The sequence below is a fragment of the Apus apus genome, chromosome 16 (assembly GCF_020740795.1).
Source record: "Apus apus isolate bApuApu2 chromosome 16, bApuApu2.pri.cur, whole genome shotgun sequence".
Lineage (NCBI taxonomy): Eukaryota > Metazoa > Chordata > Aves > Apodiformes > Apodidae > Apus > Apus apus.
Window position 1 is genome coordinate 1,593,524 of NC_067297.1, and position 18,413 is coordinate 1,611,936.

Genomic DNA, 18,413 nt, shown 5'->3' on the forward strand with positions numbered 1-18,413 from the left:
TTAGTAAAGGTTGCAACCTCAGACTCTTGTTCAGTCAGTATGGGAACATCTTAATTACCTTTTGTTTCAGATGTGCCTTCTGGTCTAAATTATGTACATAATTAAGACTAGCAATAACCATCTGTTTGCCAGTGATTCTAAACGAAAGAGATTATATAAATAAAGGATCATTTAAATTCACATATATTTAAATGCAGTTGGACTTAATTGCAAGAAAAACTTAAAAATTGAGGAGGAAAAAGAAAGTACCCAAGCATTTGGCTTTGTTCCCTGCCTTCCCTGTCTGGATCCTGAATTCCATTTGTTTTAGTAACAAAATCAAATTGATTTGACCCTCAAACTCAAAACACAGCTATTTACATGCTGTGTCACAGTTCCCTGTTAAGTTTTAGACAGGAATCCAAAGGTTTTCCCAAAGAAGCATAAGAAAATTTGAGAACTAAATACTGAAGAACGTGATCTACCTTCAGCAAAAGCTGCTTCTGCTACAAACTGAAAATACTCCTTCCTCTTCTGCAGGTGGAAGGAAATTATTCTGAGCTGAGGATAAACACTTGGTTTCCCACGTTTCAGTCCCTGACAACAAGGCTTCCCCTCTTCTCTGGCACTGCTTGCAGAAGTAATTGAACAGCTTTCCAAAGTATTTACCGGGGAAGTCACCAACAATGCAGACATTTGCACATTGCTCAGGAATAGGAGTAGGACAAAGAATCATGCTTGAAGATTTCATACAAATAAATCTTTTTTTAAAGGTTGCAAATTCCAACTCAGTAAAATACTGATTTCTAACATCTTATAAAACGTTTTATTTGAGAAATCATTGAGAACCACAGAATCCACTGTCACAGGGAGCTCATCTTACCCAAATAATACAAATAGCTTACCAAAGAATGAGACAGAATAAAAGTCCTCTGTTCCTGAAAGTGTCAAACAATTCTCTTCCAATACCTCACATTAGCAACTGCAATAAAAAGACAATACTTTAAAACATGAACCTTCCTTTGAAAAATATAAATTCTTAACCAGCTAGCAACTTAGACCAGAAAACAAACTGTTACATAGGTCTTAATTAAAGAGACAAAGTAAAAACTAAGTGCTACGTAAGCTGTAACAACCAGGATCTTACTATGCCTGAAGAGGGAATTCAACCCTTGGATTCTGACAGATAAAGTCTGCTGGTTCAGGCCTCTTTTCTGGTAAGGAAAAGTTCAGAAATTGCCACAAAGCAACTTTTTAAAAACTTCTTTGGCACGCAGAAGTGGGACAATTATTACTCAGCAATACAAGCTACAGAAGAGCTCTTTCACAGAAGATCCAACTGGTTTTGTACTGATCCAGAAGTGTTTTTTCATTTTACACAAAGATTAGCTTATTTCCCTTCAAGAAAGCAGGTGAGGGCCTCAAGGAGTGCTCATGGCCATAGTACTTCTGGTCAAAGCTTCCAAAAAGCCAAGGGGAACAGCAATGCCCATGGGATACCACTCCTCCGAAACCCTATCTTTTTGGCTTTTCAAGTGCTGCACAAACTGTGGTTTCCTAAAAAACAAACGTAAGTATTGTGTCACAAATACATATTTGTCAAAAAAAAAACCTATGGAGAAAATACCTGATTGGTTCCTGCCTCTGTAGGCACTTCAGCAGGGATCCACAACCTTGGGAATAACTGCAGGGACACACAGTTCTCTACTAAAATACTCAAACCCTAAAATTAAAAGTTCCAGACTAAACCCAACCATTCCTAAAGCACGTAAGCAGCCAAACTGATGGAATACCACTCCCTTGTATCCAGAGTACCAGAAGATTTGCTCTTCACAATAACTTGGAAGCCATCCCAACAGCATGTGTATGTGCTTGGAAAGTCTGACTTCTATAAACACATAATCCTGCTGCTAGAAATAGTTTGCTTGTGCTCTGATGTGCCACAACTAGTGATGATTTTCACATTCTGGGGCACTAAAAAAAAGAAAGTCTCTATTTTGTGTTTATTGTGTCCTTTAGTTTATGGCTTATGACAGAAGAAAAATAATTTTAAAAAAACCTCAGTACAAAAAAAATTTCATATATAATTTTAGGACTGTAATAGATGTAATAGAAAGAAATAGTTTAAAAAGTACAAACCTAGATGGATCAAGGAAAAGAAATTCTAACACTTCCCACAGTGGACACACTTCAGGGGAATCTCACACATCTACATTCAGCTATTATTTTAAAAGCCTGTGCCATAAGGATGCTCTAAGAGAAACCTCAGCTAATCACCACTTGCCATTTTATAAAACAGGTTCTAAAAAGCAACATTTAGTTACTTGCAACAGAGGTCAGCTTTGTAAAAATCTCCCTCAACCACGAAATGCCAATTCCAGTAGCTTTATGGGTTGATAATTAAATACAGCACCCGAAGCAGAAAGGACAGTTTTACTTTCAGATACCACATTGATCATGCAACAAGTACAACTTCACAGCTGCTTGGTTGGACAAAGTCACCTTTGACTGGAATACTTTGCAAGCTTATTAAACAAACAAAAAGCAGCTATGAAGGCAGACTACACAACACTAGAAGGACAGCTTTCTGGCCACATTTTTGCTTTTCAAAATACAATCTACACATTTAGGGTAGCAGGAGGTAAACATTTTGTGTGGTTGAGGTCCAAAAAAAAAAAAAAAAAGCCTTCACAAAATCTTTTTACTGAATTTAAGGAGGTTTGGAAGAAGCCACCGAATCTCCAAAGTTTTGTAGAGAAGCTTAAAAACAGTAGAAAAATGTTCCAATAAAAGCATTAGTAATTCCAGTTTCTTCCTGCCAGTGTTCAGCAAACACTGGAGGAGGTGCTCATCAGCATTCCTCCTGCAAGGCTGCTGGGCACAGATAAGCACCTCAAATGTTATCACTTCCTACGGCAACAGCTTGTGCCAAAAAAAAAAAAAAAAGCTGACTGTAAGAAGAAAGATGGTTGTGTCCTACTGCCATCTCAAAAACACTCAGGACTCAAGGAAGGAGCAACCCAAACACAGGTGTAGAACTGTTTACTGCAGCCAAGCACACTTGAGCTTGCTGTCTCTGAGCAGTGGGGTGCAGCCTCCTCCTCCATGTGTCCCACCACCTCCTTTGTGTCAGCTCTTCTGTTTGAGCCACCAGAACAGATTCGGCACCTTGAGGAAAGTAGAGGATGGAAAAGGAAACAGGACCATCTCAGTAACTCCTGCAAAGTCCAATGTGTCTAGTGAAGGAATTGGCTTTGCACCATCTCTCTCACTAGGCTTTCACCTCCTCACAGGTGGCCTGCTTTAGATTTTTTTATTTAAGTACAGGTGCCAAAGGACATTAATATTGGCCAATTTTAAATGTGGAAGAAGTCATTCTGCCCTAGAGCGCCAGTACCCAAGGTGATGCAAACATGAACACTCAACTAAGTTTTTGCTTTGAAGCATCTTCTTCAGATCCTTCTCTGTTGACTACTTTGGGAACCTGGGCAGCAGGTGAACAGTAGCACACAAACCTTGCCTCCATTGTTGTTTTTTTTCTTTGAAGTTTTTATGAAGAAGCAGAGAAGTAGGATGATGTATCTATCACTGTAATAGTGAAACTCAAGTAATAATATAACTAAGGAAAATTCAGAATAACAGTCAAGCACTGCAACAGGTTTCCAAGTTGTAGAACCTCCATCCCTGGAGATATTTCAAAGCTGGCCAACCCTTGAACAACCCAATCCAACAGGAAAGTTGGCCCTACTCGGAGCAGAGGTTGGACTCCACCGCCTCTAACCTAAATGACACCAGGAGTTTGTAACAATGTTTTTTTACATTTATTTAAATGAAACACAGGCAAATAGCTATGGAAAACACTCTTAAGAATTTTTAATAAGCATGTCAGTTTAATTAGGAGATGCAAAAGCTGTCACTTCAGTTCTTTACCTGGAAGGCTGTGTCCAGCAAGAACAGAAGAGGAAGGACTTGGTAAGCATAAAATGGAATGACCAAAGGAAAGAATAGCTTTAGAAAAAAAAAACAAATCCAAATTTCTCTAGCCACAGATGAAGCTATCCTCACAAAGATGTAGACAAACCAAACCAACCTTTCTTCTGGTAACTATCAGAAAGGTGTATTTTTCCCTCCATTTGCTGAAAGGCCACATTTCTGCAAAGGGTTATGCCACACCATGTCACAACCCTGATGTTATGCAAGTGTGGCTTCTGAAGAGTTCTCCAATTTTGTTTACACTTCTAACTCTCCAACCTCACTGTTCCCACACAGCCAAGCTCTGCAGTGACTGAACCTCCTCTTGCACCATGTTGTCCCACACTTACCATTTTGTCACCTTTTTGTGTGGCCGCTTGCTGCTCAGCCTTAGCTCACATGTTGGCTAGAGATTGTTCTCCTCCTCTTTCCTTTTTGTTTTTCCTGGTGGATTTTAGCTTGCCGAGGAGTAGAGTGCTGTTATCAGCTACCCACCACCTGGGGTGCTGTGGTGAGCTTGTGGCTGAGCTGCAACCCGCAGAGAAGATGAGAGCACAGGGGCTGCCATCCTGCCCGTGGCTGCTCCCCAGGCTGGAGGAGCCAGGTCTCACACACAGAAGGAATGTTAATCTTCAATCAGGTATTTTCTTATTTACATTGCCCTGCGTCTTCTCTCACACACTTCCCCACACTACGCTACATAATTTCCAGGTGGGAAGCAGATGAATGTGAAGCACACATCAATACTCAAATGCACGACAGAGTGAGCAGAGAATAAAATTAATTCCGAGTCCAAAGCATCGAAAAAAGTTTTGTCAACATCTGTCATTGCATGACTCACACATTAATGGCAGGCAATTCAGTTTCCTGGGGAGCCCTCCAGAGGTAGGCTTATTAGTCTCCTTCATCTTCCCACTGTGAAGAGGCTTTAATCTGTTTTTAAAGCAGTTTGATTAAGCTGATTATCTCTGCACACTAGTTTAAAAAGATCACTTCCCTTATAGCCTTCGAAAATTAAATGCAGAAGCAACAGCTCAGTTCAAACAAAACATCTCCAACAGTAAACAAAGATTGAAATGATGGAGGAATGAAGCAGGCAAGGTGGTAAAAGCCCTGCTGAGACTGCAGCTACCTAAGAGCTAACAGTAGCAATGTGAAATCTGATCTCGCATTAAGAAAGGTCTGTTTTCCCCTAATTGATGTAAAGAACAAAAAGCAGTGGGAATTTAGGTGGGATTACAGTATTAATTATTCCAGTAGATAAGTTTTTTTAGAGAAGTATTTCTGAATAAAAGATTCTATCTCCTTCACTGATCTTGAAACAACCCAGGGCAAGAGACCACAGCCAGCTTGAAACCAAAATCTGAATAAAAACATAATTTTCTTTTAAGATTTCAGGTTTTCTTCTAATTCCTTTTTCATTTGGATAAAATCCTGAGATCCAAATGTTGCAACTGCTCATATATAAACCAAGAGACAATTTACTCTTCAGATCTTCTGCTGAATCACTGGAAGTCGAAAACTCAACCCATTCTCTCATTTTCCTTTTATTTCAATTGTTCTGTATTCCTCAATTTTATGTGCATGACAGAAGTAACAACACCAAGAAGGGCTAACACAGACTGGTCTCAACCACAGAGAGATGTGAATCTAGCAGTCATACCTGAAACCTGGGCACAGAACGTTTACCAGGGCCTGAGCTGCTGGAAACTTGGTGGGTTTCTTTAACCCACTTGAGGGGGTTAAAGCTAGGAAGGTGACCAAGTTCCTGGGGATGGCATGCCAAAGTCAACCAAAGAGCCATGAAAAGGAGGGCAATATTAGATCGAAGCTATGAAAGAGAAAAAGCAAATGAGCAAGACTGAGACCAGACAGAAGTTTCCATTTGAAATGGCAGAACAGGGTTAGAAGGGAATCATTTGCTCCTCATCCTTCCTCTTTTCTCACTCAGGTCCACACGGCCTATTTGCCATGAGTCATACTCTCTCCTCTGCTTCTTCCCTCTAGAGGAAAAGCAACAAAAAGGGAGAAGAGGCTGTTAATCAAGGTCTCAAAGGCTTTACTCATCTTCCCAAAACACCTATCCATCCCCCCTTCCCTCTTTGGGAAAATTTTTGCTTTTAGTCAGTGCTTTCTGTTAACTGGGTAAGTACTAGACAGGGGCAGCTGTTCTAGGAGAGTGGATCACACTACACCCAACCAAGCTCCCCACATGTTGCACTGTATGGGCAGACAGTGCAACACTAAAGTGATCTCCAAATAATTAAAGAGTTTTGAAAATAGGAAGAACCAAGAAGCAAATTTGATTTGAAAACTCCTTTGAAGTTTCAAGTTACACTCCCATGAGACTTTTTTTCTCCACTGCACTCCTTTAGGGCACTGTACAAACAGTTGCAGCTATTAGCCCCAAAATGTTTAAGCTGACCTCATTTTCACCATACCTTGGCTTTTAAAACCTCTTTAACAAAACACCAATCAATGCTTTTGTGATAAGACAACTTTCTTGAAATAGTAAGTACCTGCTATGAATAAACATGTATTTCCCAAAGCATTAAGTAGGTTAAGTTATTCTAAAGCGTCAGTAACAGGAACCTCAGCTCCCCACAGAGGCTGCTAGCAGCAGCATGGATCACAGAGCCAGGAACAGGCAGGACACTGAACTCTGGTTTCTGTTATCAAGGCCTATAATTAGACATCACTTTTACTGCACACCTTGCACAATGCAATTATGGACTACTCACATTTTAATTCATTAATAATTAAATTGCATTGAAAAAACCTGTTCTGTCATGGAAGTCATTTGGGTAAGATGCATATCCACCTTCACTGTCTTCATGGAGGAAGATCTCAGAGGCTCAATGTTCAGAGACTTACACACATGTGGAAGTTAATTACTTCAAGTGACCTAAACACTAGCACTTGGTAAAGTCGTGACACTCTCCAAATAGTTTTTTTTTTTTACAAACTTATATAAGGTGGCTTTGCTTTTGAAAAAAGACTATGTTCACATATCCCTTCTCATGGTGGGCCATCAGAAAGGGTACTGGTCCCACACTGCTCCCCAACAACATGCCCCCTCTTACCTTACACCACCTCAAACATTTCAGACCCCTCATAACTCATTGCCTAGATGCAAGACAAAGCTAATTCAGAAGGTTCTAGCACTACTACTCCACACTGCTGTAGAGGTTGTTTGCTTCCAGAGCAGGTGCTGATAAAAAGCACTGTCTGAAAGCAATCACATGACATTCAGCATTTACAGAACTTGAGGCAGTTTAAGAACCCTTTCAACACCTGCAGAAGCGACATTGTCTTTACATTATTAGCCAATTAACTTGCTCATCCCAAACTCCAAATTTATTTCTCAAAGCATTAGGTGGGGTCAGTTTAAATGGCAGAGTTTACAGTTCAAGTATCAATTACACCCAAAAAGCCCTGATTTGCACTAGAGCTAGTAAGCAGACAACTGTCCTGTACAGCAGGAACTCCAGCTGTCTTTAGGTATAAAAATGATACTTCTCCAGCATCTGTGAACTCAGGAACGAAGCACTAGTCTCTTCCAACCGAGCATGGCAAGGGATCAGTAGGTTTGATCACAGCATTAGTAGTACTGCTTATTTACACTGTAAAACAGTAAGTTAATACAAGCGTTGAGTTGAGGTATTTCCTTATTAGTACATGCAAAACAATCCTAGTAATATAATTGAATCAAGCAGTGATATTCAGGGAGCTGACCTAGGTAGAGAGCCAGCTTTACTCAATCACAAGAGACCCTTTTCATGAGCTGACCACCTAAATTTCACATTTTAGGAGTTTATCAAGGATCAGGCACACATTTCTAGGATCATATACAGCTGTTTTCTAGAGAGCAGCCCAAATACTTGTTTGGGCATCATCCACAAGACTGCCAAGAGACCAACAGAACCCACTATTCAACCAGCTACTTAATATGTGAAAATACTGTAAGGCAAAAGTCAAATTATTACAAGATAAAACCATGTCTGCTTGAGCATGATAAAACAACCAGCAAGGCGGGGCAGGGAAGCACTAGCAGCTTGAGTAGAAGGAATATTCTGCTAGCTCCTAATTAGACAGTTTAAAGCCAGACATGATTGCCTAGGGTACAGCCTCCTCCCTACATTTGAACAGCTAACCCCTTCCAGACTAGGATAAAGAGGTTATTGCATAAATCCATTTCCAGTTTCACTTCTCCAAGCTTTCAGCAGAATGCTGTTACTAGTCCAGGTTTTACAGAGGGAGGGAAGACTCACACCAGCACTGCCCTTCAGCTTGGCACAGCAGGGAAGAACTTAGGCTCCCTACACATATTAAGGCACACACAGAACTCAGATGCTTTCCCTAATTAAGGAAGCTTCCTATATTTAGATCATAAGGGACAAACAAATTGGCTTTGCTACCAGCACACTGCCTCCAAGAAACCTGCTACCTCCTGTCCATCTTTTGGTCAGCTGATTCAATTCACTAAAGCTGGGAGAAAAAGCAGAAGAGCTCTTCTCCTCTAGTTAAAGCACTTCCACATCTTCCAAATATTAAGACAGTTGTTTATTTCCTTCTTTTTCCATTCATGGAAAGTCAGTTACTTTCAGAAGCAGGAAATGTGACTGCCAAAATACTACTTTCCATTTGCAAGTTGCACTTAAGACCTGGAGATGGGACTCCACAACTTAAATAAAAAGCAAGCAAGAGTTTCTGCTGTTCAGTGTCCTTTTTCTGCGTATGTTTGTAGGACTCTTTTAAGAGTCTTGATTGAGTCTAATTATACACCAAGGATTTACACAGCATTTGTACATGGCCTTGTTTGATGTGGGAAGCACGAGGCACAGTAGGTAGTCTCACATCTCTTACAATTGCCTAAAGAAATTTGAAGTAATTCTTAATGCGTTTCAATTTCTGTAACTAGTTCTGAAGATCAGTTACATCCATTATGGGTGTCTACAGAGGTCTTCAGATAGACTAGTTAATTTTCTCTAACAGCAAAATTTATTCCTCTAAAGGTACAGCAGTTGTGTTTTAGAAACAGTTGGCTCTATATAAATTTTTTAAGCTTACTTATTTTTAAATCCAGCAACCCTCCAGCTATTAAACTGAGGCAGCACAGTATGCAACCATCTTGTTCAAATCTTGAACACATCCAAGGCAAGAACTATGAGTTCTAAAGTCATGTTTCCAGACTAGCCATGGAGGATGGGTTCATGACAACTCCCTAAAAATCTTCTCTCTATATTACACCAATACTCAAGCCCACAAACTCATCACTTTACAGTAAAGTTGCACAGACATTCAGAGCCAAGAAAACATTTACTTGGATTAGCCAAGAAAAAATTTACTTGGATTAACAGAATATGCTTATTCTAGAAAAATAAACAGCATGAAGCCAAAGTTAAACATGTTTAGGTATTTCAGAGGCACCAAAGGAGGTTTTGTGGTTGTTTCCAAAGCAGGTATGTATACCAAAACACTGAGCTTCAGTCAGAGTTGAAACTAAGTTCTGCAGACTGCAGCTCTGCTAGAGAAACAAGTTAATATTGACTAGTCAGAGACAGTCTCTCCCCTTCTCCCTCCTATATTTAAAATTAAAAATCTATTGACCTAAATATTCAAGCCTCCTCAGGAAGGTACAGACAGTTATCTACCCTATTTGGAAAAAGGAATCAATCCTATAGCTCCCTGTTTCAATGGCTAGCTCAACCAACAGGAATCAGTTCCTCTAGGGAACGTGAAGATTTAAGTCTGGATTTCCCACCTGTTCACTTCAGTAACCCACACTGAGTTCTGCAGAGCTGATTAGTTTTTACCAAAAAGAGGCATTACTCTAGTATCCTATTTTATAATAAATGCCTTTTTTAAAAAAAACATGACAATGCAGTAATACAAGATAATAATAGGTGTCTGTATGTACAAATACATCCCTACAACAATTCAACACTAGAAGCACTTAATGCACAGCAACCTTTGTTTCTAGACTTTACAACCTCTTATTTTCTCAAGAGAAACTCACTCATATTGGTAGGTACAACCTGAGAAGGAAGAACACTAATAATATAAAGAACACAAGCCATTTCAAATGTGTTTTATCCTTTAGAGAACATCTACTCCTTTTCTGTATGACTCAAAACCTAGTTGACTACTAAAAGACATGGCTGTAATTAAGAGATAAACCATAAAGAAACAAAAAGTTTGGGCTCTTCAAGTTACTTAAACACCCTGCATCCACATCTTTCCCACAGGCATTGTGGAATGCATGCAGTTCAACAGCTAATTCTGTTAGTGATGCATCAGGTAATTCTCATTTTAAATATGATTTAAACCCAGATTTAAAGGAAAATCTGTGCATCGGTATGCAGGAAACTTCAGTTATCCACTTCAATTTTGTTTTGCATTTGAATAGTTACCAGGCAGCAAGACTTAACTTTCCTTTAAAGAAGTATTAAAAAAATGTAACCACCTTTACAATAAAGTTGTTGCACATCCCCTTTGAGCTGTATTTAAGAAGACGTGCGAAAATATGCACATATTAGTCCAGGAGTTTGTTTAAAGATTTTAAAATAGTGCAAGTTACACATCAGTAGATTTGGTGCTTCAGGAGATGGTTTAGTGGTCACAGGGGTGTAGGGCTGACAGCTGGACTTGATCTTGAAGGCCTTTTCCAACCTTTATGATTCCATGATTCTATGATGTGTAACACTTGAGTTCTCTCACCTGTAACTTGCAGATGTCAAGCTTCAATTAAATGCACAGAAGTAGCATTTCACAGTCAAAATTAAGATCAACCAAATTAGTCTGGTTTTATCCTTCAACTTGAGGTACCCTCTGGTAACTGACTTGGCAGTCAAAGCAACTCTGCACTTACTGCATGTGAACTCAGAGGTGTCTGTCTTAGGTCTAGGAGGACGAAGTTGCATTTGCTTAGATTCAAAAAGTAAATCAGAAAATTTCTGGCAAGAAAGCAGATACAACATTAATAAGGCAAAAGAAGTAAGTTTAGTGCTCAAGTTTTGGGTCCTAATGCACAGCTTTGTTTTGATGAAATTGAATAGTAAACAACCCAGATCTCAACTGACAACCTCTTGTTCCATATAAGCAGGATGAATCTGCTGACAACACATGAACCCAACACTGAAACTCAGTCTCCTTATGTACTCAAGAATCTCCTTAAAGTTATGAGGTGTCAACCTTGGTCAAAGCCCAAACCAAAAAAGGGCAGGAACTTCTTTCATTCCTGTAACTATAAAAAATACAAGCTGCCTGCAGTAAAGTTTGCCATCAGGTCCAGGAGGACTGAATTTCACAGAAGTTTTCCTTCTAAGACAGACTCACATTCACACCAGAGATTTCTGGGCTCTTGACAGTTATGAGATTCAATAACTAATTACAAGAGAAGTTATTTCGGCCCATTTAAGTCCAAACAGCAAGCATGAAGAACCAGGACAGATACACGTGCAAAAATAAAAATCGTAACAATTCAGGTAGAAAGGGACACCTGAACATCAGTTAGAACAAGCCACTACTTGACAGAGTTCCAATTAAAGTTGCTTATCCAGCCAAGGTTTCAGTATCTCCAAGCATGTTCTTTCTAGACAACTGGTTCAAATATTAAGGTTGGAATCTTAAATAAGTTCAGAAACATCCTCAAAGACAAAGGAAACCTCCACACTGAGTGAAAAACAGAAAACAAGGATAAGAATGCCCAAAATACTGAAGTCTGCCTCACTTACTTTAAGCCTTTATTTCAAGAGGTTATGCAGTTGGTGTAACACTGTCTACATGTGAAGACAAAGCTAGAAGCAAATGCCCAGGGCTGAGATGAAAAAGCATTTGCAATTTAGATAAACAGCAGCTCACGGTAGGAACAACTCAGTATTTGGGTCTGGTGTTTCTGAAAGAGCTTGCATACAGTTTTCATATCTAGATTTAAATGTAAAAAAATGCCTAAATGCCTCTCCTGGATGAAAGATTAAATTTTTATATGGGAAAGCTTACTTGGCAAGCTTAAATTCACCTGTCAACGAAGTACAATGATCCAAGGTATGTATGTCTTATTAGAAGTACCACATCTGTACCCCTGAGTTGAAAATCCAACATTTCTGCCTCAGTTCAGGTCCAGCAGACAGAATTGGTTTGAGTCCTCCCTCACGGTAGCAGTTTCCAGACTAACCAAGAAATCCATAAAACAGCACTTACAGCTGAGCCTTATGTTCAGTCTGCATTTCAACCTTGACATGACCTGAAGCTGTTTTTTTTTCCTAGTTATCATTACCACAGGTGCTGAGAAACAGATCTCCCAGGAACAGGTAAGAAACAATGGCCTGGTTTGGTATTTTGCTAATTTACACAGAACAGCTCAACTAGTCAGAGCACTGTGTAATGCTGCTGCAAGGCAAGAGATCCTTGACAGGGCAGGCGTGCTTTGGTGATGGATTTCTGAACCAGAAGTTAAGGTTGTTACAGGTAGTTGCACAATAAAGCAAACAAGGGAGGCAAAGCTGACAGCCTGAGACCTGTGTATTAATGACACAGTAGGTATTTTCACTACTCACATGCACCATGGAAATCAACTTAGGAAACACAAGCACTAAGATGACCTGTGAAGCTTTAGTTCAGCTTCTTGTGGAATTATGTATTATTCCCAATTCCATTCTCAATCCTTACCTTCGCATAAATCCCTGCCCTTACTCAGTGAAGTAGGTAGCTAATACTCTCTGAACCCAGAACTTTTAATTATATTCATTTATATTAAACCCTGTATTTGGTGTGGGCTTCTGAATCAAGTAAACCTTTTCTACACTGCTCATTTTACAGCATGTCTTCTGCTAAAGACCCACAGTGCTTACCACAGTTTTCACAGTCCCATATGGTTAAGTGGGTGTGATGTATTTTTAAAAGGTTGAAAAAGTAGGCACAGTATGAGTTCAGAGCATCAGAAGGATCATCTAGTTTCAGTACCCAGAACAGATATGTGTAGTTCTTCAAATGCTCCCAATTTTTACAGTATACTGTTCCGTATCTGGGAAATACAACTCCAGTAGCTAGGAGTCTGAGCTGAAGAGATGAGTACTCAGGCCTGGAGTTGTGTATTTAACACCAAAACCATAACCCTACACACAGGAGAGTCCAGTGACTTACTAGCCAGCACCCCAATCCACAACAGGGCAGGGACACATCTTCAGGATGGCAGCCACCTGACTCACCAGACCACCCCTAGAACCTCTTCCCAAATAAATTATGCCCTTACCCAATGCTTCTACAAGTACCAGGTAATTTTAGATCTTACTGGGACACATGAATGTTCTGGATTTCTTTCCATGTCCAAGGCTATTGCCGCCCCTCCTTAAAATCATCTGTTATTACCTGTGGGAATGAACTACCAACCCCAGTACACTCACTGCAACAGCCAAAAGATCAGACAGCTTGTTAGGCATTTAACTAGCCAATCATCACTCCTCCCACAAACAGCTTAATCTGATTATATTAGTTTATTGGCTCAATTGCACAGTACAGATAAACCTCTTTTGGAGGGAGATGAGCTCCCTGGCAAGCCTAAAGAATAGAGCAGTACTCATTTGGCCGGGAAGCTGGATCAACAGCCACAGCCACATATACATATACACACACACATATATATATAAGGAACCCAGACCACCAAGGCATTAGAGCCAAAATGAGTCCATGTACCTAATGCCCATAGCCTCCTTTAAAATGGTCAGCCCTAGAGCTAGGGGTAGAGTTGTCCAGTTGTATTATCTTGAACACAACGTCAGTGAAAATCCATCAGCAAATTAGGTAATCTTTCTCCCATTTAGTTTCCTTGCAGAGTAGCATATGGCAGTTTGAGCTGACAAACTCACATACATGAGGGGGAAGTGTGCACAGCACTAACACTTAGGGGCTATTCCAATTTTACACATGCTCAAGCTACATTAAGGCTAAAACCAAAAACCCAGCAAGGTTCACAGGCTATTGTACCACATTTTCCCACAAATCAGAAGCAGCTGTCCTTCCCCAAGATGCTTTTCCCTCCATATGCTTTTATTGTTGCAAGTCCCCCAGGTGTTTTGTCAGGCTCCCACAGCTGCCCTGAAGCCCTGCAATGCTGGGCTGAACATCACCTCTGTGCAGACCCCACACTGAGGAACCCCTTCATCTGGCTTTGGGCACTAGTTGTTTCTCAATTTTAGAAGCAGGCTCTTCTCTTTAAACCATTAAAGAAAGTCATTAAATTAGTTTTCAAGTCAGTACATGTAATACAGCACATGCCACCTGCCTCAGTGCCTTGCTTAAACCATGTCTGCCTTAGCTTTAACTCACCTACCTTATCAAAAGGATGTCAGAAGTCTGATGCAAGTTCACCTCTAATGTACTCGTTATCCTCTTAGGAGCCACTGAATGAAATGTGAGTTAATGAATAACACAGTAGGAATTATTTCATTATCCCCATGATGAAAGAGAGCCATCTAATTCTTGGATGTGATGTCAGACTTGAGAACCAGCCAGTGATACTTACTCAGGCTTCCACTGCTCAGTCAACTGCTGCCCCAGTGGTGCTCCCAGGGACAGGCTTGCAGACTGCTCTGACAGCTCGAGCAAGCCTGCCAGGGCATGAAGCAAAGCTCCTGAGAGCAGCTCCAGGATGAATTAAAGCAGCAAGGAATGAAAGCCTGTCATTTTGCTTCCAGAGGACAGGAGGGGGAGGTTTTTTGCAGCATACATTTAATGCAGAGGCTTTGTACAGGTCTGAAGTCAATGCTGCAACAGCATGTCAGCTCTTTACCTTTTCCTCTCACCACTCGTCTGCCTTTACAGAGTCTCAACCCACTCCAAGTTAACACCTGTCCCTGGTACTGCCTAAGCCAGCCTGTCTATAGCATTCCAGCAGAAGCCCAAGACACTTAAAGGCAAATCTGAAGCAAGGTCTAGATCTTTCATCAGTCATTGGCAATCCTGTCTTCTGGCACTCAAGGCTACCTCACTTCTACTTTTAATTAAATTGGACACTGTAGAGCCCAATGCCTTGTGACTTCAAGTACATGCTCACTCCCCTGTAAAAAACACCCATCTCCTGCTAGCATAGGTAGGGAGGAGGACAATGGGAAGAAAGAATTTCTCTGTCTATCAAAGCCCTCCTTCAGATCACCAAGACATTCGTGTGGAAGAAAAAACAAGCTTTAGATTGCATGAAGAGCTTGTATGCTTAAAAGACCACCCAGTTCTGCCAAGGAGACCAGTTTAAGACCACATTTAGAGAGATATTTCATAACCTTTAATGTCCACCCTCATTGGTATCAGGACAGCTTTACTAGGTAGTGCCCTTCAGATAGTTTGACTCTTGGGAGATGTGTTCCTTCCTGTCCAGAATGCCCGTGTCCTTCCTTTAAATTATGCAGCCAGGAGCCAGCTCAGGGACAAGCAGCAGACATGGGAACAGTTCATACCAAGCCATGCCAGAAGCTTGCACTACTTACGAGGTATTCCCTTCTGACAACCTGACTGAAGAAAAATAAAGTAGGTTTTTATCTTGCTTCTGTACTAAGTAAGAACAAGCAGAAAGTCTGGGAGACCAAAACTAGAAGATGGACATCTCATGCAGATGGAAAACCAGGACCATCTTCCTGATGTGTCATATCCACTGATAGAGCCCAATGTGAGCTTTGCAAGCAGTTCCCTACATGGACTGCAGAAACTGAAATGCACTCCCTTTTGAAGGAGTCAGACTTCCCCACAACCTGCAGCAAGCAGTCCCTTCTGAAAAGCCACACACTGAGTTTGCACAACACATCACAAGCCAAGGATAATGGTTCCAGACTCCAAATCACACTGAAAGAAACACTATCTTCAAGCCCAGCATGTGCTCTTCTATCATTCTCACGTGAGGGTGCACATATAAGATATATTCCTTTTCAAGTCCTGGCATCACAATTACTCTCTCAAGAATGCAATGCTGAAGTCTATTTAGAATGGCTCTGTTAATAAAATAGCTGGCTTCCATATGGACATTAAGCTACCCTAGACTCTAAAACCACTATTGTTCCATAAGAATTCATCTTAAATTCTTCAATAATCACTCAAATTACCTAGATTTAAATACAATACCAATCTGATGGCAGTATCTGTAGAATCAATAGAAAATTTATTAGGATAGGTTATCAGAAGTTACATTTGGGTAAGTTTCTATTACACTAGAAGCTTCTGAACTAGTATGGAACAGCATTGCCACCCAGCTCTGCCAGTAAACAGCATCTCCCTGTACATGTGGGGCACCTGTGTGCAGGCACTGCCCAAGCCTTCAAGGCATCATCTCCACACAAGCCCTTAGTGCCAAGCAGAACATCTTGAGGTGCTCACCCACTTAGTGTCCATCTACTTATAAGTAGAGCTGGAAATCAGTGCCTGAAGGTAAGCACAATAGCACAGCAGAAGAAAAGAAACACATTTACAAGATGGTACACAACTTAATAGGGTAATGGGTAGCACTGATGCCCTCACTTGTGGCACCTGACTTGCCCAGTGGTAAATGCTTTAAGTTCAATCATATGTTTACACTCCCCACTGAGTCTGAACTGTCCTTCCACAAGACAAAACTCTTCAGAGCTTTTCTGTGGGGCTGTATCTGCACTATGCTTACAGCAGTGATGGGTCATCAAGGTGCCATGCCAAGAAAACTGCCAGAGCCATCTGCAGCCAGAAGAGATGAATCTTTACTGGAAGCATCCTTAGTGCCACGGTCTACATCAGCTGTACACAAAAACTTCCCAAGAGCCCTTAAGTGAGGCTCTTTTCACCTAAAGCCAGATCTTGTCCCCTTTTAGAAAGGCACACGTTCTGTCCCTTCATGAGTAGTTCTTTCTTATTATGGACTCCCACCTGAGGAGACAGACACAGGCTTGAGTCAACTGTGTGGTTTGGTGGGAGGGACAGGACAGAAATATCTAAGAGTCCTTAACTCTGCAGCTTCCAGCTTAAATACATCTAGACAGAATCACTAGAAGGAAGTAAACAATGTCATCCAGACTGTCCATGGAAGCACCAGTAATTAAAATAAACCTATGTGCACACCACATTCTCTGGTGTCCAGCTGCAAAGCAGGACAAGCAGCTTACCAGATGTACCCTGTATTAACAGAACAAACAGCTGTTATCCTCAACAGCTGTAAAGCCAGTACAATTCTTCCTGCCCACCCCAAGCTTTTTATTAAATTAAGTAGCTGCCTAAGTGAGAGTCAGTTAGAAAGTTGTTCTGTCACCACCGTTTTCTCAAAGCTTAACAATTAGATGAAGTATTCCACAACTGGAATTTTCATTACCAGGAAGTTGCAGTAATGCTTATTGCATTATGGTTCTTGGTTTGTTCTCCCAGTATGGTAACTTAATCAGTTCAATGCTTTCAGTTAATTATTATTGCTTAACTAAGGTAAATGCAAACAGAGACCTGAAAAGCATGAAATAATCTGCAGGAAACCAAGCTCAATTGCTTAAAGATAAACTGAATGCTTCATGATTGCCTGCAAGTGTCAGGGAAATTCTCACTCAGCTCTAATATGCAACAGAAATTTAAAGCCCTGCTGTTTAGAGCTTCAGAAAATGTCCATATAAAAATTACACAGCAAGGTGAAGAGACATTTTACTGTATCTGACGCTTGGGATTAGCAATGAAGAACAGTCTATCATATTATATAAAAAAATAACTAGAACCTGGATGCAGTATTTCCAGGATATTCTGTCAGACTTTGATTCTCTCAGCAACAAAGCATAAATAAGCATGAGTGATTCTCTGGAGAGTCCACCAAAACCCCAGATACTGGTTCTCTAAGAGCTGCTTCTACACCGGTCAAAAAGTACTTTCAGACACATTCCTGTCATTTGATTGAGGGCAAGGAGATTCAGCACCAAGGGTTTAATGGAATGCTGCACTAAGATTCAGCCCTGGCACAGCCTTATTTTACAAAAGGGCTACCAGTTGCCAGAGAAGTTTCACTGACTTGCACTGATGAGGCTGAACTCTCAACTGTTCAAACTGGTACCTCACTTGAGATTGCCAATGTGAGAGGTTCAAGCTATAGATGAAAGCCTGTGAACTTAGACAGTGGCAGTGACTTCCACAAAACAATGAGCTTCCCTCAGCAAAAGCAGCCTGTTAAGAAAAGAAGTGAACAGAAAACTAGAAAGAGTGATTCAAGTGTCAGTCTTCATGAGACTAGCCAGGACAAAGTGCTTTTTGTTTCTACCCTTGAGATCTTGACAAATCAAAAATAGATTAAATGTATTAGCGGACTAGCTTCTACCTCACAGACTGATACATGATCCCATGGCAGAGATCTGCCAATACTCTGAATAACTTAACCCAGAGCAAACACAGCAATGCATATATGTTCCCTTTCCCTTGTACGTTTGAAGCAAATCATGCCTTTTCAGCATTACAGTAAGCTGACACGTAATCATTTTGCTTAT

At 40.6% G+C, this 18,413-nt stretch overlaps 1 protein-coding gene across 14 annotated transcripts in view; it reads right to left on the minus strand.

Moving 5' to 3' along the window:
- The window catches only part of MTMR3 (myotubularin related protein 3), a 79,609-nt gene that overhangs the window by 47,304 nt on the left and 13,892 nt on the right, over nt 1–18,413 (minus strand). For 7 of the 14 annotated variants that reach the window (XM_051633960.1, XM_051633954.1, XM_051633963.1 and 4 more), the window contains 2 exons: nt 885–961; nt 59–137 (listed from right to left, as the gene is read on the minus strand). The exons of 2 other annotated variants lie outside the window; for them this stretch is intronic. In XM_051633960.1, the coding sequence (XP_051489920.1) occupies nt 59–121 (63 nt within the window). In that variant the 5' untranslated portion in view covers nt 122–137; nt 885–961. 5 more of the 14 variants (XM_051633965.1, XM_051633964.1, XM_051633959.1 and 2 more) reach the window with 4 other exon arrangements.